Genomic DNA, 25,392 nt, shown 5'->3' with positions numbered 1-25,392 from the left:
CGAGGGCGGGGACCAGTGAGCCATCGAGGGTCGGCAGTAGTGGAATCCGAGGACCTCATTTTCAGCATTTACTATTTTTAGGCTCAAACATTTTCCCGTTGATTGGATTATTTTTAATTATTATTTTGCAAACAAACATTTACTTCCGCTGCTATTTTGAATATCAAACTTTATTTATTAGTTTATTTAGGAACAAGGCATTTTAATTAGTTAAAGAGAAAATTTTAATTTTTTCCGCAAATTTTCAAGTACGAATTTAGAGGCCTCTACAAATACACTTAATAATTAAACTTTATCTCAACTCCATAATAATATCAGTCTAAGATCATTCAATCGAATCTTTATCTTACGGCATCAAACTAACGTAACTTAATTATTTACAAGTAAATCCCAAATATAAAATTGCTGTAAATCTTAAATTCCGCACAGAATTTTCATATAAACACATATCTCATAAACTTGTAATTCAAGCTTATACAACTCAAATAGTCTTAGATAACATAATTTCAACACACATATCCATTTAATTTCAAATTTCTTAATGACTTTGAAAAATTCCTCAATAGCTTTTATTTCTTATAATGCATAACATCTAAATTTTTATGAGTATACCATATATATTTACTTCCAAATATCACGATATTACTAGAATTTTAAGAACAAACATTTTTAATTTCCCCAAGATATGGTGTCTATCTCACTTCTTACATACGTCTTTCAAATAACTTATCCATAAATCATACCCAACTTTCTAAAAAAAAAAAATTAACTCTAACAAAGTTATAATTTTAACACTTAAGATCATGAATAAACTCATGATACATGTAAATCAAATCTTAAGTTCCCGAAAATATCTTAACTTAATGTCTAACCCTGTCACTTAACTAATTGATCAATTTTACCTTAAATTGTCATCACTTTAAATTTTTAATTTGCCACAACATTATTTCACTAACACTTATATTTTCAACCCCAATATTGATTCATTCTACATTGTTCTTGATTATCATTCCTTATAGCATTATAATCAAGATATTTCAAGGTTCTAAATATCCCTTCAAGCATAAATCATCGAAAATTTCTATCATTTAAATCATTCAATTCTCACTTATTGCTAAACTAGTCCTCAAAGTTCTTAACAATTGCAAAATTAAATCTCAATTTTCTCGAAAATTATCCAATTGGTCCTAAATTTTTAAAATTCTACAATTAACTCATAAGCTCTTGGCATTCCTAATTTCATTCTATAGGTTTTTCGTAACATAAAGTTCAATAATTTTAAGCATATTAAAACCAAAATCAATTCTCATGACCAATCTTACATTTTCATCAAAACCTAAAATATCAAATTATAGATTTTTATACTTCTAAATATCGACTCAGTCTTCGAATCATTATTCATTATATGTAATTCTCGAGAATTAACTCAATTAGTAATCACGAATCATCAATATTTTCTTAAAAAATTTACATGTCCCAAAAGTGTTCATAATCTTCATGATTAACTTATGACCCAAAAAGTAGAACATCAGTATTAAAACCCAAAAATCAATATAGTCAAATCATTTTCAACCTTTCCTAACGCCCATTAACCAAATTCTTAAACATGTATAATTCCGATACAAAGCAAACATGCATGAAAATCATACAATTTCTTATTTCATATCGTAACATGCATAAAAATTCTAAAGCATATAATCTTTTAGCATAAAAAAAATCATGCAAACATGCAGGTTTAATCATAAAAATCATTTATCATGCAAACTTAAAAATAAATGTCATTTAACTTCAAAAAGTGTTCAAACATATAGCTTAAACATATAAATTATGTAAACATTCAGGTGATAACATTAAAAAAATTTAAAATATTTAAACTTACAGACTTAAGGCTTGACGACTGAGCTTTCTGGAACTGGCAGTGGCACAACTCTTTGTAGGAACTGGCAGTGTCACAACTCTTTGTAGGAACATTTCTCGGATACAAACTGAAACTTCAACTACTCTTTTTCTTTAAAATGTACTATGAAATTTTTTTTTCGTTCCTAAGCTTTCGGCCGAAAATAAATATACGTAGATATATTTTAAAATACTTTTGCACCATTTAAAATAAACCAACCAACCTAATACTTAAAAATACAAAAGAACGCCTTTCAAAACATGAGATCGTAAACCGTCAACCAAACCTAAAACGAGTATTTTTCAAAATAAAGTATAGGCATTTAAATCCTCTCAAAAATCACTCGAAAGCATCAAAAGTCATAAAATATTTAAAGAAATCTTAAATCATAAACATAATGCAGAAAATTAGCAAAGATCCTCAGGTTATGTGAACCATCAGTCCATCTAGTTCAACACCTAGTGAATCTATTGACTCAGCAAACCTTAACCATGACAACAAGTAATACATATATATTCACAAGCAACAGTGAAAGATACTTTTAATAAAATAGTTTTTCATGAACGTAAACTTTAAAAAAATATCTTATCTTTTAACATTCATTACAACATTCAGGGCACTGCCAGGACGTATAACATTTTTCAGGTGTAAAATGACATTTTTGCCCCTGAAACCCTAACTTTCCCAATTTATTCTTAGACCTTAAAATGACGACTCAAATCCATCCAAACTTAACATGACATCTTAAAATACACCCATAAATATTTCTTAGATGTAAACTTAAACTTCCCGGTTTTGACTCGTATTGACTCGAAACTTAACCAAACTTTGCCGAACTTGAACCAAAGCTTAACAACACCTAATCATACCATATAAAACCCAATTCAAGCCAATTAATACCCTTGAACAAGCCTATGAAGCTACTAAAACTTTCTGCCCAAATTTGCACAAAACCCTAGCCTCCCAACCTTGCACCCCTTCGGCTCTAGCCATTAACCAGCCCAACCAAACCCTAGCTGACCTTCCTAGGACCGTCAATGAAACATAGGAACCCTACTGGACCAAGCTTAAAGGACCTAGAACCCACAGCCCCTCAACCGACCCCAAGGCTTGCGCAACTCCCCAACCCTCACACTATCACCCTATCCTTCGAACCAGCCCTCATCCGATCAGCCTAGGACCTTGACTAGCCTCTCTAAGGATCCTTGAACACATCCCAATTGCAGCACACAGCCCTCTCTTCCTTAGCCACCATAACCAAACCATAGCCTTGCAAAAACCCAAGGAAAAAGTGCGGCGGCCCTACTTTGCCTCAACCAGCCTTGAGCCGTGACCCCTAACGGCTCTTAAAAACACCAAAATTTTCCCCTTTTATGCCCCTACCATGGAAGCTCCTTTGTGAATCATTAACAATAGTTTTAACAAAAGAAAACACTAATTTTGTACATGCATAGCCATATAAACGAAAATAGAAGAAGTGCATCATATCTTTCATGCAAAGATAATTAAATACACATAATATGGTGTAAAAGATGTTTGAAGGAAGATTAAGGCGTGCCTTTGCTTTTATTACACACGAGAAAACGATTTGAGATGCGAAGAAGTCGGCGGAGAGGGACCTTGCTGAATTCCTTCGACTTCCACATGATTTTCTCTCAAAAAAACGTGTGTGTGTGTGTGGTTTTGTTGATAATGGAGAGTCCTGGTGTCTTTCTAGGGTGAGGGGCATGTGTTTTGTGTGTGTGTGTGTGAGTTAGGGTTTTTGGGCTAGTTTTAATATAAATAACAAGATAAAAGGTTTAGGCCCATTAACATGGGTATAATAGGCCCATTAGATAGTAATTAAAATATTTTATTTAGGTTGCATTTCGAAAATAATAACCGAGCCTCCAAAAAGTCCCTATTTTCGTCAAAAATTGATTGGTGGTTTAAAATACAACTCGGTGCGTAAAAACACCTCAAAATACCTCATTTTGGAAAATACCTATTAAAATATACCATACATTAAATAATTAAAAATATTTTTCCTTATATGATCATCGGTCTCTGTTCTTCGATCACGTCTCGAATCACCTTTAAAAAAAGTTTTATGCATTATAGTAGAAACCATATTTTAAACATGTAAACATGCCAACCATAATCAATTTATGGAGTTAAAATAATTTAATTAAAATACATAATAAAATTGATAACTTGCATGTATGTGGTTCACGTGCACCTTCAAATTTTCGGGACATTACAAAATTACCTTTTGAATAAGGTGCCACGAAAAAAAGTAAGATAAAAATCCATACGAGTTATAGAAAGGAAGAACTCCTTCCTACCAATACTTGCAAGTGTGGGAGTGTCTTGCCAAAGTAGCAGTACCCACTCCGAAAAAAGAAAATATTTGACCAAAAACTATTTATTGCAATTTTCATTTGATATACATAAAACAATATCGCTTGTCCTTTCCTTGTACACGAGTATCAAATACCTGATATTCACTAAAATACGATAATGAAATCAAGAAATTCTTCGTTATTTGAACGTGTTTCTATTCAAATCTAAGGAAGAACCAAGTTCATTCAAAAGATCACATGAGACAATTGAAAAATATCAAGAGGTTAACCATGAGGTTGAACCTAGATGTAGCAAGAGATCTAGGAGAGAAAAATCCTTTACTCTGGATTTCATAACTTTCTTAATAGAAAATGAACATCAAAGCTTCAAAGAAAAAGTGAATTCATCTGAGGGGCCTCAATGGAAAGTGGTTATCAATTCCAAAATGGAATCAATTTTACAAAATATAGATGGGAATTAGTGGATCTTCCTCCAGGAAGCAAACCACTAGACCACAATTGGATTTCCAACAGAAAATGAAATCAGATGGATTCATAGGTAATTATAAAGTCAGATTGGAAATCAAGGGTTACCATTAATGTAAAGGGCTTAAATACTTTCACACTTATTCTCCTGTCACGAAAATAACCTTTATTCGTTTGATACTTGCATTATTTGCCTTGTGGAATCTTGAGTTACACAAAATGGATGCAATGTTAGCTTTTCTAAATGAAGATTTAGAAGATGAAATTTACATAAAACAAACTAAGAGATTTCCTGCGACTGGGAAAGAAAATAATTTTTAAAAACTTATGAAGTCTCTATATGGTTTAAACATGCACCAAAGAAATGACATGACAAATTTGATCAAGCCATGGCAGAAAATTTATTTAAATTTAGTGAATGCGACAAAATTGTATACGTAAAGGACACTCATAATGACTATGTCATTTTATGTCTTACGTAGATGACATGCTTAACGTTGGTAGCAATAATAAGATGATTAAATCCACCAAGAATATTTTGAACTCAAGATTCAACATAAAATATTTAGGTTTAGCTGATGTGATCCTTGGAATTAAAATTCAATGAACATCTAAAGAGCTAGTTCTAAGTCAGTCACATTATGTGGACAAAATCATTGAGAAATTTAATAAGCATGACTCTGCATTTGCTAGAACCCCGATAGATATGAGTCAACATCTATCAAGGAATCGAGGTGAGAGCATATCTCAATTAGAATACTATCGAGTCATTAGAAGTCTGATGTACTTAATGAGTTGTACAAGACCAGACATAGCCAATTGAATAGATTTACGAGTAATTAGTGTGTATAACACTAGGAAGCAATTATCAGATTGCTAATTTACTTAAGGTACTCACGTGACCATGAACTACACCATACCAGATATCTCACTGTTATTGAAGGATACAATGATGCAAACTGAATATCTGATATGAAGTCTTAAAATCTACAAGTGGATTTGTGTTCATTTTAGGAAGTACAACAATTGTGTGAAAATATTCTAAACAAACATTATTGGCTAGATCCACGATGAAATATGAGTTTGTAACTTCTGAAAAATGTGCTGAAGAGGCTGAATGAACGTGTTAATTCTTAGAAGATGTTCCGGTTTGGGAAAAACCAAAGCCGACTATATGTATATATTAGCCAATCTTCGATTAGAAAGGAACAAAACAATATATATAATATTAAGTCTAGACATACACGTCGTAGACACAATATCATTTCGAAATTACTCTCAACTAGAGTTATCTCTACTGATTATGTAAAATCCAATGATAATATTGTGGATCCGCTAACCAAAAGATTAAACAGATAGTTAATTACGAAATCATCAAGAGGAATAATGCTTAAGCCTATAGAATAAATAGGTGCGAGGAAAACCCAACCTAAGTTGAATGGAAATCCTAATAACTAGGTTCAATGGGACAATCTAATCGTGCTGATTTGATGGATTACTATGAGAGTTATCCCTATTCCATTTTTATTATGAAACAGTGAATGTTGAGGATAATCATACAAATTTTAATGATTTTGATGAGAAGTAATACAGAATTACCTATGTGATAGGGAATTGGGGCCGCTTCAAAGGAATTGTTATGCTCAATTCTAGACTCTCTAGAAGAACCATGCATGTATTCATGGCAAAAAATGAACACAATAATAAGAACAAAATTGTATCAGGGATATTTTTGTGCGAAAAATATATGAATTTACATGAACGGCAGAACAGTTCAAGTCTATCATGTCTACTGGTCAGGTAGTAAAACAAGTATATTTCACAAAAGAGGGTTCAAAGGGTATAATACCTACCTATCCTATGCAAGATTCAACTATAGAACTTTATCACCAAAATTTGTATGCATGATTCAACTGTAGAACTTTATCGCCAAGATTTATATCAATTTTTATTCGTCAGAGAGATTGTTGGAAATTTGAATTAAATTTAAAGTTTAAATGAAATTATAGCTCATGAATCTGAGAGTGTCTTTTGGCTCTCCACATTGTTGAGTTAGTTGTGACTCATGATTGTGCAAGTGTCTTTTGACTATCCATATTCTGGAGTTAATTGGAGAATTTTGGCTCTCCATATTCTTGAGTCAATTAATCTTGCATGACTTTTTGCTTGCATTTAATTTAAAACTTATAAATATTGTGTTCATTTCCTCAATCCATTTATAAAAATATATTTTTTAACAAACTCATTCAAAATCTCATTCAAGCATTCTCTTTCATTTCATATTATTATCTTTTCATTTGACCTCCATTAATTTTTTGTGATAAAGTGAATGTAAGTTTTCATTCGCGATCGATGTAGTTACTTCGTGTTAAGTTTCTGTATGATTTTGTCGTTATATCTTGAGAAACATTTGTTCGTCTTGATTTTCGAGGCACCTTCGGAGGGGATAAATCTGTTATAAGAAACTGTATTTGTACCGGTTTCATTTTGATTTACTGGTTTCCTATTGTTTTACATACTCAATATTTATACTACAAATTGCACACTGCTTTAGTTTAGTGTTCTGTCTATATCTGTATCTACACGATCTTACTTTCGTTTACTGCTTTATAATTATTGTTTTCATACTTTGAATTTATGCATTTTGGCTAACATACATATGCATATTACATATATACATTTAAAATTTTCCAAAATGGTCATCCAGTTTCATATCTGAGATGTTACGACGTTGAGTCGAACTTAAATAATTGAACCACCGAACAATGAACCACTAGTTTTCCATGGAATATGAATTTTAAAGTTTAATATAAATATAGTTTTATGTATAATAAATATTTTTATATAAGATATAATTCTATTGAAAAAAATTTCTTCTCTATCTAATTGCTTATTTGAGGTATTTTTTCGTCATAAAATTATGGGTGTACATCGTATATATGGATTATTCTACATATGTCATCCTTCTTATCTCTATGTGTAGCAATTATTTATATTCTAGAATTTGAGTGACATAATAAATATATAACTGAAATTTTTTTATTTACCATCATTCACTTTTAAAATATCCGATTCATGGTAATATTATAATTCCAAAAGATACTTTAAAAATTAGTTCTTGAACTTGTACATGATATCTTATATGTATTAATTCACCAACTAGATAGCCACTCCACTATATNGCCCAAAGAAGATATAGTATATATTCATGTGGATGTTTGGATTGACAAACATTCACGTTGAGTTGCTCCTTTTGACATACACTAGGGTTTCAAATTAATAAACAAATTAAAATCAATTTTTTGGCAAAAATAAAAAGATTAAATCCAAGGTTAACTTATATATATATTTTTCTAATCATAATTAATAAACTAAGATTCACATTTATAGAGGGCGTGGTAGACAAACATCAAATTTTTATGAGTAGGTCTCTTGTAAGACGGTTTCACGAATCTTTATCTGTGAGACGGGTCAACCCTACTGATATTCACAATAAAAAGTAATACTCTTAGCATAAAAAGTAATATTTTTTCATGGATGACCCAAATAAGATATTCGTCTCACAAAATATGACTCGTGAGACCCTCTCACACAAGTTTTTTTCAATTTTTATATTGTCAACCAATCAAAGAATTTCGTGACAGTCAAAACTTTGATAAATATAATCAATAAGAAATTAGTGTCATTCCCACGGTGGAACCACATTTTACATGGAGCACCCCAAAACTAATTTTTATAATGCAAAAAGTCACCTACTAAGTGAAGGGTGTGGTTAGGGTGGTTGAAACTTGAAACTTGAAACTTGAGAATTATGCTAATTAATTAAATAAAAAGTTTTTTCCACTTGGTTTGATCGAAAAGGTGCCGATGAATATTTTAATTGTGGTCTCTTTATTATTGTTAATTAAGTATTACAATATTATAGTACACGGCTGCATACGAAGACTTCTCTTAATTAATATAATGACTGAGGATGGACAAATACCCCTTGATACGACTGTGGGATTGAAGGGCTCATTCTTATTTTTTGTAATTTTTGTTCGCTAGGAACCATTAAATTCATCAACTATTGTTTATTTGTCATTAATATTCTCTTTTATAGATCATGTGATGAATATAAAGCCAATATTATTTATACACATTAAAATCTATTTGATAAAAAATAAATAAATATCATTTTGAAATATTGAGTGTCATTTTGCTTTATTATCCTATCTGAAAGTCGATTTGTTTAACATAAAAGTAAAAAAAATATTGAGATTATGTGTATCAGATTTTAAGTGTTGTGTGCAGGTGTTGTAACACATATCCATAACATGCAACCTAATATATTAATTAAACAGACAAATAAAGTTTAATGAATAAAATAAAAAAGAATAAATCATGCACAAGTTTTAACTTGTGCGGTTACTCGTGGTAAAATATTCACTAGAAAATTGTAAATAGTTTACAAAAACAATACTAGTGAAAGTATGAAAAACGATATTTCTTTACAAGTCAAGGAAGTAAAGTGCATCTCAAATAAACAATTACAAAAAACACGGATGCAATGATTTTATTGCTGAAACTCGGAGCCACAAATAACTGTTCAACCAACACTTCACAAGAGTGTTGTCTTTGAGTGTCTCCAACACCTCACGACAATATAGCAAACCGCGTGAGTCGATCACGCGAAATCTTCAGTGATATAATTCTTTGTTCTTCCTTCGATTCTCGACAACTATCAACCACACAAGTCAAGCCCACTAGATCATGTTGTCATGATCTCTTATTTAAATCCTTATTTTTCCTATATTTTATTCTTTGTATAGTAAACCAAGAATTCATTAGAAAATTATAAACTCTTTTGAATAGTAATATAATATCTAGAGATCTTATCATTAATATCATAATATTATTGAACAAGAAAAATATCAATATAAAATCTAATTAGTCTAGAATAGGAAAACTCCATATTTAAATATATCAATATTTTCAACAAAAAAAAATTAATCAAGGAATAAAATATTCCTTCCAATATCTCCATTTTCGCCTTTCTGGACAAAACATCCAAAACTGGTATGATCTTTCTGATATGTGTTATCTTCGTCTGTATAATATCTCCCCTTGACTTAAATAGTTATCTCCCCTTGAATTCAAACAAGTTATTGCAGTATTGTCAAATATGTGTTGTAACACGTAAATTAGAACACTCAGAAAATTCATTAATAGAACAAAATAACCACATCAAACATAACAAAAAAATTAGAGATAATACAATAAAAGAAAAATCAAACAGACTACGGATCTATAGCATCATCAGATTCATTCATTTTTGCAGCACCAGCTTCAGCTTTAGCTTCGACTTCTTGTAGTCCTCTTTTTGTTCAGCAAAGGAGTGAACACCAATTTCCAAAATCTCATAGTCAGCCACCTGCTGATAATGCAACTGAAAAAGAAGTTTATGCTAAGCTTGCAAAAAATTTGACTTTGGTTGAGATAGTTGCTCTTCTACAAACAGTTGCTCCACCCACCATTCTATTTGAAGCAATGCCTAAGTTTCTCTTCTAAAGGGACAAAAAAAAAATAAAGAAAAGAGACTATGATGAAGGATCTGAAAGCAGTGACAGTAGTTCATGCATTAGAAAGGATAGAATATTTATTTGATTTAATGAGAATCAAGGAACTGATCTTGATTTGTGAAGAATTGAAGAAGAACTATGATCCGACTTGCCTAACTGCTCACGATGACAGAGCAACATTTACTCATTTATATGTGGATTTAAGCTTTTTACAAATGGAAGTTAAATTCTGTGAGATAGACCAACAATTATTCATACCTATCGACTCCAAATTAGCAATAAAAATTCCAACGACTCCACTGAAGAACAATAAGTTGAGGATGGTTCTTTAGTTCAGGCTCAAAAGGAGTCAAACCATGCTGGACCATCATCCTGTAACTGAGAGAATTACAGAGGTTCTTGAAGAAGAATTTAAGAGAATCGATGCAAAAGTGATGGAAGTTGAATAACCAGTTTTGGAAGTTTCGGTTCAAAATCAAAAGGAACATATGGCAGTTGAAAGTGAAGTGGAGTTTGTGCGAAACTGTTTCTTTATCACCACCATCAACTCCAACACCAGTTTAATAAGTCGAAGTTCCAATTGCTACAATCACAATCCCTGAATCAAAAATTTTTTTTGAAACAACGAGGGACCAGCTTGCTCCAAACCAATCTATGGTTGAAAATTCAGTTGGAGTGGCAATTCAAATTGAAGTGGTTGAGACGGTTGGGAAAATGTCACTCTATCATTTGAACCAATTGTAGCTATTTCAGTTGGGAAAGCTGATATTGTAGAAACTAGTCATTAGTTGATCAGTTCCCTAATCCAAAAGCTCATATGATTGCTCATTCACTTGAGTTGGAGCTTGGAAAAGTTTTTGCCATGGATAATATTCTTTCAAATCTAACTGGAATAAATGATTTTTTACACAAGTGAAGACATGACAGAGACTTACTATAACTAACGTTAAGAATCTGAAAGATAAAGTATTCAAAGACCTTTCAGGCCTATCTAAAGATGTCCACACATTGTTTTTTTCACTGTTGCATGTGATGGTATACATATTATTCGTTATCAAGAATATGATGTGTTGAGTCTTTAGACTCACTAGGTGTGATTGATGCAGGTGATTATGATAATAATGTTAAGGAGGTCTTGATGGTTGACTTTGCTGGACTGAAGGTGCAAATAACCCGAGGACCGACGCTAGTTTTCCGCACTAGTTTATGATTATGATTTATGTTAGACATATTTTTACGACAATTTATTTATGTTTATGAGTGGTTGTGAGAGGTTATAGTATGAGCTATACTTTTCAAATAATATTTTAGGTTTGGTAAAATGTTAGTTGGCTGTTTTATTTTTAAATGGTGTCAAAAATATTTTATATATTTTTGCGTAGTGTTCGGCCGAAATTATGTGAGGTCTAAAAAAAATTGGTACTTTTAAAGCAAAACGAGTAGTGGACATTTCAACAAGAATCTAGAAGTACGATTTCACTTGGTTTTCATTATATTAAATTATAATTGACATTTATATTCATAATTTCATCCTGTTTACTACCTAATAATTCTCAACTATTCCTACTCTCTTTCTCAAGTGGTGCGTAGGAATCAATTATCTAAAGTCGATTTCGATATCCATATCAACAATCAAAGCATAAATAATTTCAATAGCACAATAATTCTTTTAATGGATTCGTTGGAGTTATAGGCCTTCTGAACTCTACAAACATAAACGATATATTTTTCTACAATATAATCCTATTCAAAATCTTCTCTCCCGAGTGATAGATTTCAAATAAATATGACTATTTAATTAGTGATCAAGTAATTGAAAGCAATAAAATCCAAAAAATATAAATAAAAAAGAAGAAATTGACATATATAAATCAACAATTCATAAACATAGATTCGAACAAACTACGTCGTCCTCTAGATTTAATAAATTAGTTCATGAATGAAAACAACCACTACAAGAAATTCTGCATACAACAACGCACATATGACAACGGTTTTTGTGAAAAACCGTTGTCGTATGTGTTTTAACAACGGTTTTAGCAAAAACCGTTGTCTTTTGGGGTGCCAAAGACAACGGTTTTTAGGGTCAATGACAACGGTTTTATAGAACCGTTGTCTTTGAGCGTTTTTTTAGGGTCAATGACACGGTTCTAACCGTTGTCTATTAGCGTGCTTTTTTGGACAATCGACAACGGTTTTAAGAAACCGTTGTCGATTAGCGTGGTTTTTGGACAAACAACAACGGTTTATGAGAACGTTGCAATATTTAGCGACGATTAAATGGAAACTGTCGCTAATTTTAATTTAGCGATGGTTTTGTCTAAACCGTCGCTAAATTTAGCAACGGTTTTACGTAAACCCGTCGCATGTTTAAAATTAGCGACGGTTAGACAAAACCCGTCGCTAAATATAGCGACGGTTAGCAACAGTTTAGATCCAAACAGTTGCAAAATTAAAAACTGCGACGGTTTTTCAATTACCGTCGCCAATAGCGACAGTTTAAACAAAATCCGTCGCAAACTATCTATAAATATCACCATACTCGGTCCATATACCTCCACAACACTTAAATTTTTCTCACTTACACGAATTTATCACTTCACATAACACTTAAAATTTTTCTCACCACTTCACAACACTTAAAATTTTTCTCTCGTACACGATTTTACTACTTCACAACACTTAAAATTATTCTCATCACTTCACAAAATTTAAAATTTTTCTCTCTTAAACGATTTTACTATTTCACAACATTTAAAATTTTTCTCTTTTACACAATTTTAGTTTCGATTGTTAGTTTTTTTTAGATTTATTAAATTATAAAAAGTTTTTTTTTATTTTTCGAAACAAATTAGCGACGGAAATCATGATTATAAACCGTCGCTAAAAGTAGCGACGGAATTTATTGAGAACCGTTTCGAATTTTAGCGACGGTTTAATAAACAGTCGCTCTTTTAGCGACGGAATTTATTGAGAACCGTCTCGAATTTTAGCGACGGTTTAATAAACAGTCTCTCATTCAAAATTAGGGACGGTTTTGAATAAATCCGTGGCTAATATTATTTACGACGGTTTTAAAAAACTGTCACAAATTCGACCTACCACAACGGATAAAAACCGTTGTCGTTGAACGGACTTTCAACAACACCCTCAATTACAACAGTTTTAGAAAGGCTACGACAACGGATAAAATCCGTTGTCGAATGCCGTTTTTGGTGTAGTGAACAAAATAAATTCATGTTCTTCAATATCACTAATAGACTAAAATTAAGTAAGATGAAGGGAAGAAGAATTGAATCAGAGTTGCGACTCCGTCCCTGGTAGATGCGCTCTTCGTCTTCGTTCTCGCTCTCTTTCCCGTTCTCTGGATTTTTGTACGTGATTGCGGCCCTCCTTTTTCTATGGCTAGGGTTTAAATTTTTATATGTGCGCGAATGGTTGCAAAAGCCCAAGAAAAGCCCGTCAGATTTTGTGCCTGTCACCTACACACGTGGCTACGCAGGATTTTGCACATCGCGAAGAGTTTTGATCTTGAGCCTCTAGGGCAGGGGTTTTCGCGCACCCGCGCGTGCTACTGTTTATCCAAAAAAAAATTTCGCTTCTTCTGCTTTCTTTTTCACTTCATTCTTCCATTTCGACATTTAATTTATTCCTTGTTGGTCGCAAGTTATGCGCTCATGCTTGATTCATGAAATGACATAAACAACTGGCAAAACATGTCAATCGGCTCGATAATCGCACATTTTCAGGCCAATTCCTTGGGTAATTTTAGTGCAAAAACTTGCGTTTATCAATAATCAGTGAGGTGATCTTTAGATCTTATCATGTGGCGCGAGCAACCATTGTCGAAATACAAACAACCTGCAATGTTAGTTTTCAAAGATGTATAAATAACGATGCGTCGAATTTCGGCCTTAGGTACCCAAACTTTCTTCACTGGGTATTTCCTGTTGACAGTGTTACGTTTGGTGTTGGGCAACACCTTGTGCAACATCCAGTTTGCTTTCCAGCTCATATAATCATCTCTCAGATTAAAGCAAAAAATTTTGATGTGGGCTGACTTACAGTAATAGTGGCAAATGAACCGTCGCTTTCTTTGCTTTGGTCTTTGAGTAGAAAAAGTTTCTCTTGGAGAGTTTGAAGTAACTTTACTATCATTCACAAAACATTTGGTTGTGACCCAGAGTTGGAAGATTCTCCAAGATCAATCACGTTATTAATGCACCCAAGACCAACATTGCCGTCTTTTCCCATCATCAACATCGAGTCAAGTTTTTCCGAACTCAGAGTTAAATTTGGAAAGAGTTTTTGTAGCTTTTTCAAGATCACCATTGACTTTGCACAATTCAATTTGTCTATAAATATCCTCGTCCTTGTTCATTTTTCTTCACACAATAAATTTTCCTCTCTTCCACAAAATTTTTCTCTCTTCCAGAAATTTATTTCGCTTCAATTCTAAGAGTTAAGATTATAAATATTATTATTATAACAAATATTGTAAGTATTTTTATATAATTATTGAAGAAAAAATTATTTTTTTTTTATTTTCCGTAAAACATTAGCGACGGAATTTATATGCAAAAATCGTCGCTAATTAGGGACGGAAATCAGATTTTTCAATGCTACGACAACGGTTTTTCACCGTCGTCTTTAGACGTGTATGACAACGGTTTTTCACCGTTGTTTTTGAGCGCACCCTTTAACCACAGGGCCTTTAACAACGGTTTTACAAGACATACGACAACGGTTTTTCACCGCCGTCTTTTGACGTCTACGACAACGGTTTTTAACCGTTGTCTTTGAGCGCACCCTTTAACCACGTGACCTTTAACAACAGTTTTATTTGACATACAATAATGGTTAAAACCCGTTGTCTTTTGCCTTTTTTTTTTAGTGTGCGTGTAATATTATTCTCTCAAATGATCTACGTATGACATAACTTTGGCGCGATATTCTTCAGCACTCTTGCTCGAAAGTGTTGTAGAATTTCGTCCTTCCTTTCACAGTTGGTGTAGCTCGAAAATTCTGAAATTTTTGAAGTGATTTTAGTTTGATTTTTCAATAAACCAATGCATCTATTTATAAGCCTCCCAGAGTAAGCTAGAAATGGTGCATTTCCTCCCAATAACCATAAACTTAGTTTTTATAGGCAATAATCAGCCTTCAAGAGGCTGTTAAAATCTGATGGCATCATGTGTCAAAATGTCATTTCAAATTACAATTTTGGCATGTGTACATTTTGAATTATTTTGAGGCCAATTTTTTTGATTTTTCATATTAAGATTGAAACTTGATAAGATAATTATATTATAAGATAATATAGAAGTCTTTTGAAGTCAACATCGATCTATTAACTTATGCAATCAAGTTCCACGATATCAATCTTTGTTTTTTTATGCACGAGCCACGTACAAAAAATATATATATTTTTACAAGAAGTCGTATTATTTATGTATTTATTTAAAAGAAATGCTTCCATTCCCCTAGCTGCATTAATATATTAGTACCGCCTAATAATTTTGCTATGATTATTAATTTCACTTCCTAATTAACGTTATCCCACATGCTTCGTGTACCTTTTTCACATTCAAAGATTGCTCTGATTGCTTAAAAACAATCACATCTAACAAAATATATTTTAAAATTTTAATTAATTATCATCCACCATTACTAGAATTAATTTAAACGCCTAAATGAACTTGGACGCACACGCACAGCACCCACTCTGTAGCCATTACAAAAACACCCTTTCTGCGACTTTTTCCAACAACCATTTCACAAGTTCACTTCTTAAAAAAACAAAAAAGGCAAGATCTCTCGAATGGGTGGAAACTCCCCGTGTGCGTCGTGCAAGTTGCTGAGGCGGCGCTGCGCCAAGGATTGTCTATTTGCACCGTACTTCCAGTCCAATGACCCTCACAAGTTCGCCATCGTTCACAAGGTTTTTGGTGCCAGCAACGTTAGCAAGATGCTGCAGGTACATCTTTTTTTTTCCCTTCATGTTTTCATACTCCTTTCGTCGTATCCGCAACTTCGAGATCATTACCTGGGATGAATCTTTAGTTAGTGGATAGTCTACACATATATGGTGTGCTTTACTTGATGTAGCATAACCGTAACCGGTCACACCATCTGAATGTGAAAAAAATATGTAGTTTTTCGCCAAATCCTGACACTCTACCTACAACAATTTTTAGTACAGAAGAACCTGAATAACCAATTTGACATCAAAACCCTAGAGCTTTTCAAGAAAACCCTTTAAGGGACTACGGTATATGCAAATCAATATTCTTAATCATAAAAACAAAAATTTGTTTTTACATCTTCACGTATGCATTTACTTGACTTAATTAACAAACATTAACAATATCACCATCATCCTGGCAGGAACTTCAAGTTCATCAAAGAGCGGACGCAGTTAGCAGCCTCGTCTATGAGGCAAACGCTAGGGTTCGGGATCCGGTCTATGGCTGCGTAGGCGCGATATCTTACCTTCAAAACCAAGTTTCTCAGCTCCAAATGCAGCTAGCCATGGCTCAAGCCGAGATACTTTGCATTCAAATGCAGCAACAAGATCAGCTGAATAATTTTCAGAATATCAATCCGCTACTTGTTGAGGCAGATGATAAATCATTCTTGTTCCAAAATAACTATAACCATCTCCCTCAGTTTCTCAGCTCTAACTCTTCCAATAATGATAGCTATAGCAATAGCAATCATGCCGTATACGAATCTCTAAAGAAAGAGTCCTACGTTGGGCATGACATGGTTTCTTGAATATTGATTAAATAAATTATTCATGTTTTGTTTAATGTCTTTTTATAATGTTTTATTTATTTATTTTTTTTGTTGGTATTTTTTTCATAAGAATTATGATTTTGTATAAATATTTTAGTGAGTTATAGTGTGACTCAACCACATGAAAACATCCCTAATTTTTATAATATATAATAATTCTTTCAAAAAACATTCACGAGTTTGTTTTATTTGGCTATTTCAAAATACTTAATTTGACTACTTTTCACCTTTTAAGAACCTCTCCTAAAAAATTGATGATGTATTAATTTGAATATGTAAATAAAATCAAATTCTCCTTTCATTCTTTTTTTAAAATTATCAAAATTAATATGTATAAATTTGGAAATTTCGTTTATATGTGTGTGTGTGTGTCTGTGTGTGTGTATGTATAACGTAATTAACAATCATGTGTTATTTTGATGACAAAGTTCTACATAATTGTTAATTAATTTTACTAATACTCAACTAATTAAAAACTAGTTAAATAATAATAATTTAATTGTGTGACTCAGGCGACGGCCCGGGATTTTGGTCAAGGGAAGGGAACATAGGCCAAAAAATTAAGGCAAAATTTAGTGATGATACAGAAACTAAATATAAAAATTTTAAATCTAAAATATTTTATTTAGTTAAAAAGTCTAAATTCACTTGTCTTGATTGGTTTATTTTCTGTTTGACTTGTTAGATACAAACCCTTTAGTTATATTTTTTTAAGCATTATAAGAATGAGAGACAAGACAAAAATATGTGTTTCACGTACGATAAGGGAGTCTAGAAAGTGACAAGAGTAGGGGTTTAATTATGTCTGAAAACAAGGGTTTCCTCCTAAGTCAACCCTAACACGTGAAATAGAGAAAATTAATTGAATTAAAAAGTTATTAATTAAGATTCTTTTCCCATGAACAAATTACAGCGGCGGTGCCTCTCAAGGACTAATGATATATTAATTTTGTTTAATGGTGAAGTCATTAATTAATTTATCAATATAAATGTAGGGAGTGTAATTCCAATTATTATATGTCATAGGGAGAGAAACAATTATTTTATTTTTCTAGGACAATTATAATTTTGATCCCATATATTTTTTTTATTTTTAATAAGTTTGGTATTATATGTTGTTGAATTTCAATTTTAAAATATTTCTTTCAATTTTTGCCAATTTTAGCCTTTTAATTTTACATCTCAACTACTTATGTTACATTGGACTCGTTAGTATCATGTGTGCGACATATAAAAAAATAACTTAAATGATATAAAAAAGACTAAGATAACAGACAAACTGAAATTTGACATTATAAAATATTTATTTAAATTTTTTTTAAAAAACGATAATACGTGATCAAATATTTTCCTATTTTTCATGTCACTATAATAAAGTATAGATATTTATAAATTTTTTGAAAAATTAAAATTTTTGTCATTTAAATTGATTTGTTTTTAGTTTTAGTTGTAACTTGACAATTTTGAGTTTTCATCCAATAACTTGGATATTTTTTTTTTGGTATTTTTTCCCCCGGAAGCAAATAAATCCACATAATATTGATTATTTGATACTGATGTTCTAATAATGTGACGAGAATAAAATCTACGTTATACATATTAAATATATCTAAACAAAAATCTCAATTTGAAATATTAAGTACTGTTGTTTTGTCTTATATTTCTCCTTTGTTTTTGTTTAAATTTATTTTAATTTATGCAATATAGGTTTATCCATGTTATATGAGCTACATAATAGAACATCAGTATCAAATAAACAATATTCAATAGTTTGTTGGCTTCTGGAGAAAAAAAGGGAAAAAAAAATTATGAAAACTAAAGGTTGACAAACTACATGATTAAAATATAAAACAGACAAACTTACAAAACTAAAATTGCAATTTTCCTAGATTTTTTCAAGGGAAATGAGTTCGTTTAGGTGGAAATTATTCCAGCTATAACATGAAGGACTTAAATAACAGTAACTTTTTTTCCCCTTTTTGGCTGGCTATATTACAAGCCTTGAATTAAAAAAATAATATCTATAAGTATTGTTAATTATAAAACCCATTATTTTGAAAAATAAATTCAAACATGCAATAAGATAGAGGTGGACGAAGTATACAACGTGAGGGCAATTCGTTGTTGCTAGGATGCTCACGTGGGGAGCAGTGGAAGAAAGTGCTAAGCTCATGGGATTTAAATAATTCATAATTTAATTTAGTGCTTCTCAATCACTTGAATAATTTAACATTAATACTGCTTTGTTTGATAATCGCCAGAATTATATAATTAATTTCCTCATCCAAAATCAGCCTAATTAATTAGCATATATAGGCAACATAGAATTATTTAGATTCTTGATTTTGTTTTCTTTTTTACAAAAATCAACTTATATGGCTTGTTTTCTTCAACGACAAGAGGAGGTGGGAACCAAGAAATTTTAACAAGCATGAGTTATTTAAATTATTAACAAAATATATCTGATGAAGTCATCAATAGTTGAGAAATTGATCTCAACTAAATAAAATATGTAAGAGATATTGCATTCATTTGAGAGAAGCATTGTCTTTAGTAATTATTATTTTTTTGGGTAACCCAGGTATCCAGGCTTTTTGCCGGACTAAAATCGGCGAGAACGACGTTCGCACTCTGGTTCGTTCTCTTGGTAAATCTAGATGCGATCATAACTTATACACACAAAGAGACGACTCTCTTTTTGTTTTTATCGTCGTCCATTGTGATTTGAACTCTTGACTCTCACATTATCCTCTTGATCATGTCCATGGGGCTTATTATTTACCTACACACGATAGTTTTACAAATTCATCTAAAAAGTGAAATTCTCATAAATATTATAAAAAGAAACTAAAATAATGTACAATTACATAATAGATGAGTTACCGAAGAAATGGACTAAAATATAAAATAACTAAAATTATTTAATTGTAAAATGTATTTTATGTTTCTTTGTTTGGCAAAAACTTGTATGAGACGGTCTCACGGGTCGAATTTTGTGAGACGGATCTCTTATTTGAGTTATCCATGAAAAAGTATTACTTTTTATGCTAAGAGTATTACTTTTTTATTGTGAATATCGGTAGGGTTGACCCGTCTCACAGGATAAATTAAATTTTTAGGGATTGATTTTTTCATATAAAAATTTATATTTATATTTATATTTAATTTAGCCCACCTAAAGATTAAATCCTGATTATGTCTCGGATCGTCATGCATTCACTGCTAGCTAGTTAATATAGATGAACGAGGTTCCGATTAGTCGCCTAGGATTTGTTATTATTACAAATTAATATAGATTTGAATTTGTATTGATCATTAGAAGATACTCGAGGGGTGTAGGAGCATATTCAATATGGTTATTCTGATCTCCAGTGGGAACATATATATCGTAGTTGGGGAAAATTTGCAGTCAGTCCACGAGCCATATATGAAGTGGATGGAGGAAAATTTGAAGTCTGTCATGAGTTGTAATCCTCAAATCGTCAAGTCGGTCCCCACGAGCATAACGTTGTTCGAGATTGGAGCCGGTTTTTCAACTTTTGGTCGGTAGCATATGACTTGAATGTTGGTCCCACGTGCATTAATTTGAGATAATAAATATGAAAATAAAGAATAAACTGAACACCGAGATTTACGTTGAAAACCCCTAAAAATTATTAGGGTAAAAACCACGGGCAATATGAAAAGAATTCCACTATAATATTTTGTGGTGTACAACTCACTAACTGTGTTTCCAAAGAGAACACACACTTTCATAATACAGGAGAACAAACACCTCATAAATTTTATAGAACTAAGTACTCAAATGCTATATAATTAGAGAAAACTCGAAGAAGGGATGATTTCAGAATGAAAGGGGGAGCTCTATTTATTGAGCCCTTTGTCCGTGTGAAACCGCGTATAAAACGTGTTTCGTCTGAATATCCTTCATCAAAAGTTTGCCAACCTTGTTTAATTTTTTCAAAGGTTGCAAAACGTGTTGTCCCTACAACAATTAATGCATATTATCGACATTTCTCCCACTTGGAGATTTGATTGAGAATCAACGCATCTCCATACATCCTTTCAATCTTTTCATTGTATGCTGCTTGCGTTTCTGCTAGGCCACTTGAAGATCTACACCACTCAAACTTATCAGTGTTCACTGGCTTGGTCAGAAAATCAGCTATGTTAACTTTTGTATGGATCTTCTGCATATCCACACTTCCTTCTTCTACTACTTCCCGTACAAAGTGAAATTAGACTCCAATGTGTTTCGTCCTAGAATGAAAGGCTTGATTTCTTGCGATGTGCAAGGCACTCTGACAGTCACAAAACAAAGGAAAATTTTCTTGTTTGTGTCCGATCTACTCCAATAATTTTTTAATCCATATTGCCTCATTGCAAGCTTGAGTAGCTGCCATGTGTTATGCCTCTGTTGTAGATAACGTCACAACTGTCTGCAATTTTGAAACCCATCTTACACCTCCTCCTGCAAGTTTAAACACATAACCAGTAGTAGATTTCTTCTTATCAGGATCACCTGCATAATCTGAATCGACATAGCCCCTGAGTGTAAAATTCGATCCTCCATAATACAATGCAGCATTTAAGGTACCCTTAATGTATCTAAGGATCCTCTTAATAGTACTTCAATGCTCTCGTCAAGGATTCGCCATATACCGACTAACTGCTCCCACTGCTTGAACAATATCCGTTTGTACAGATCATGGCGAACAAAAAACTTTTCACTGCTGATGCATATGGTACTCGAGACATCTCCATCCTCTCTGATTTACTGCTATGACACATCTCGGAGGATAATTTGAAGTTAACAGGAAGAGGGGTCGATATTGGCTTGCTATCTTGCATGTTGAAGTGTTGCAAGACTTTCTTCAAATAATTTCCTGGGAAAGCCAAATCTTTCTGTAGGACCGAGTGCTTACCGCTTTACCAAAAGCTATAGCTGGTGGTAATGGTGCAACTCAAATATTTTAAACCGCACAGCAGCTCAAGCACCACGGTTCGATATCTCCACAAAGCAGGGACAATTATTGCATTCAACAATCTCGCTCCCAATAATTGCACTCCTTGCAATCAATGGGTATCGAACCCGTGACCTTGGCTCTGATACCAATTGTAGGACCGAGTGCTTACCGCTTTACCAAAAGCTATAGCTGGTGATAATGGTGCAACTCAAATCTTTTAAACCACACCAGCTCAAGCACCACGGTTCGATCGTTCCACCAAACAGGGACAATTATTGCACCCAACACTTTTTGTTACTTCTGTCTCGATGAATTTGCATACCTAGAATCTTCTTTGCTGGTCCCAAGTCCTTCATATCAAATTCACTAGCCAACCGTGCCTTCAATCTTTGGACCTGATCTTTGTTGGGGCCTGCTACCAACATGTCGTCCACATACAACAGCAAAATAATATAATGATCACCAGACCTCTTGAAAAATGTACAAGGGTCTGTACTCAATCTGTTGTATCCAAAGCTCATGATATAGGAATCAAATCTCTTGTACCAACACATCGGTGCCTGTTTGAGACCGTACAGAGATTTGTTCAACCTCCACGAAGAAACGCTGTTTTTACATCTAGCTGTTCTAGATGTAGGTCAAACACTGCACATAATGCCAACACTACTCTGACTGTTGTAAGCCGAACCACAGGATAAAATATTTCATTGAAGTCAATGCCTTCTTTCTGAGCATGTTCTTTTGCCACCAATCTAGCACGATACCTCTCCACTTGGTTATTGCTATCATGTTTGATCTTATAAACCCATCTGTTTTCAATGGCTTTCCTCTCTCGTGGTAGTGTAACAAGATCCCAAGTTTTATTCTTGTCTAATGCCTTCAATTCTTCTTGCATTGCTATCATCCACAAGGACACATCCGAGCTTTGAGTAGTCTCGTGAAAACTCGATGGCTCACATCCTCTGATAATAGACAATATGCAATATTGCTTTCAGTGACATAATCTGAAAACCAACCTGGTAATCTTCTGTCTCGAGTTGACTGCCTCACATTGAAAACTTCAGACTCAACATGTTCTTGTTCTTCGTGCTCTGGTACTGCTTCTCAAGAAATTTGATCTTCGTCCGTCTTATTTTCGACCTGAAATATAGCAGTTTCTGAATTCAGTGTGCCTTTGTCTCCCTTTACTTTATCTTCCTCGAAGATAACATCTTTGCTGATGACAAGCTTGTGGACAGTAGGATCACACAAGCGAAACCCCTTTACTCCATCAGCATAACCCAAGAAGATACATTTTCTGGATTTCGAATCCAACTTTGATCTTTCTTGCTCATTGTACAGAACGTACACAGGCCTTCCAAATGTATGCAAATGAGAATAATCTGCCGGCTCCATGTCCACATTTCCATCGGAGTCCTCAGATCAATCGCCACTGAAGGAGAACGATTGATAATATAACAATCGGTTTTGACTGCTTCCGCCCAAAATGACTTGTCTAAACCCTCAGTCCTCAACATAGCTCTTGTTCTGTCCAACAAGGTTCTATTCATCCGCTCTGCCACTCCATTCTGTCGAGTTGTGTAAGCCGTCGTGAACTATCTTTTAATGCTCTCATGTTGACAATATGCATCAAATTCGTCACTGGTCTATTCTCCTTCATTGTTAGTCTTCAGACACTTGATTTTCTTTTCAGAATCAAGTTCAACCCGCGCTTTAAAATCTTTAAAGACTTGGAAAACATCTGATTTCTTCTTGATTGAATATACCCAACATCTCCTAGAGAAATCGTCAATGAACGAGACAAAGTATCTCGCTCCTCCTAGGGATACAACCGGTGCCTGCCAAACATCCGAATGAATCAGCTCCAATATACTTTTGCTCCTGGCAGTAAAAGTGTCAAACTTTAATATGTGTTTTTTACTGGTAACGCAATGCTCACAAAAGGGTAATGATAATTTTGTAAGTCCCGACAGCATTTTCCGTTATGAGAGAATTTTCAATCCCCGTTCTGACATATGCCCGAGCTTTCTATGTCATAACACTGTTAATTCTTCTCCTGAACCAATTGATGCAACAACTAGTTATGCCTCTTTGTGTGTTTCTCCCAAAAGTTCATACAGATTTGCAGCAACTTTTTCCGCCTTCATAACCACAAGCGCACCCTTCACAAATTTCATGATCCCGTTCTCGATACGGGTTTTGCACCTGATGTCATCTAACTACCCCAAGGACAAAAGATTTTTCGTCAGTTCTTTCACATGTCGTACCTCCTGTATGGTGCGAACGTGCTATCAAATATTTTAATTTTGATAGTGCCGACCCCAACGATTTGCAAGGCATGATCATTCCCATGAATACAGATTCTCCTGAGACTGGTTCATAATGGTCAAATCATTTTCTCTGAGACGTCATGTGCAACGTTGCTCCTGAATCTATAATCCATGTGTCACAAAATTTGTGTCTGTCTTCTGAAACTGTTGCTGCTTCGCTGAATAATATTTCACTACTGCCCGAAGTACTGACCACATTTTTCTGAGAACTTTTATCGATACTCGTACACTCTTTCTTGAAGTATCCTTTACCGCCACATTTAAAGCAGTAAATATTTTTCTTCTTACTTCTCGACTTTGATCTATGTCGTCTTTGACTCTCACTGGAATCACGGTCCATAAATATTTCTCTTATCATCGGTAAAGCTTCTGTCTGTTTCGATGTTACCAACCTATATTTCTTATTCTTGCGCCGACTTTCTTCTCCGAGAACCACAGTTAAGACATCATCGAATTTTAGAAAGCCCATAAGAATATTGTTGGTAATGTTGATGATAAGTTGATCATATAAATCTGGTAGACTTTGAAGTAGAAGCTCCGCTCGTTCATTTTCCCATATTTTATGCCTCATGGAAGTGAGTTGGGCAAATAGAGTATTTAGTGTGTTGATATGGTCAGTCACCAATGAGGATTCTGCCATCCGAAAAGTATAAAGCCTTCTCTTTAAGAAAATCATGTTGTGTAGCGACTTGAACTCGTACATCTTTGTCAGATTATCCCATATAAATTTGGCTGTTTTTATTTCAGATATACTTGACAATAATTCGTCTGCTATAGCCAAGTGTAAATTGACAACAACATTGTCATTCATCTCATTCCACTTTCCATCATCCGTAATTTTCATCGGTCTATCTCCAATAGCCGCCAAGCAATTCTCCTTTCTTAAAAATGCTTGTATCTTTATTTTCCACAGCATAAAATTGATTCCATTGAACTTTGCTATCTTATACTTAACCGCTATTATGTCTTTTTACAATTTAGTAGACTGAACAAAAATAATCCCGCCTTAATAAAAAAAATCTCAAAAAACCT

The 25,392-nt window shown here is 33.2% G+C and overlaps 1 protein-coding gene across 1 annotated transcript; it reads left to right on the top strand.

Annotated features, from left to right (window-relative positions):
- The first annotated feature begins 15,939 nt into the window (after positions 1-15,939).
- Positions 15,940-17,110, top strand: LOC140977549 (LOB domain-containing protein 12-like). The gene is made up of 2 exons (XM_073442301.1): positions 15,940-16,242; positions 16,653-17,110. Exons 1-2 carry the CDS (start codon positions 16,087-16,089, stop codon positions 17,040-17,042), a joined length of 546 nt encoding a protein of 181 aa, XP_073298402.1. The 5' UTR covers positions 15,940-16,086; the 3' UTR covers positions 17,043-17,110.
- The last annotated feature ends 8,282 nt before the right edge of the window (positions 17,111-25,392 follow it).

Source organism: Primulina huaijiensis, chromosome 5 (assembly GCF_012295235.1).
Source record: "Primulina huaijiensis isolate GDHJ02 chromosome 5, ASM1229523v2, whole genome shotgun sequence".
NCBI classification, from domain to species: Eukaryota; Viridiplantae; Streptophyta; class Magnoliopsida; order Lamiales; family Gesneriaceae; genus Primulina; species Primulina huaijiensis.
This window is presented reverse-complemented; position numbering and strand designations above follow the sequence as displayed.

What these genes read in the sequence shown, in the direction of transcription:
- LOC140977549 (XM_073442301.1), top strand. Translation starts at nt 16,087, where the DNA reads ATGGGTGGAAACTCCCCGTGTGCGTCGTGCAAGTTGCTGAGGCGGCGC. An exon ending in ACGTTAGCAAGATGCTGCAG is followed by an intron (nt 16,243 to 16,652) that starts GTACATCTTTTT and finishes TCATCCTGGCAG; the next exon opens with GAACTTCAAGTTCATCAAAG.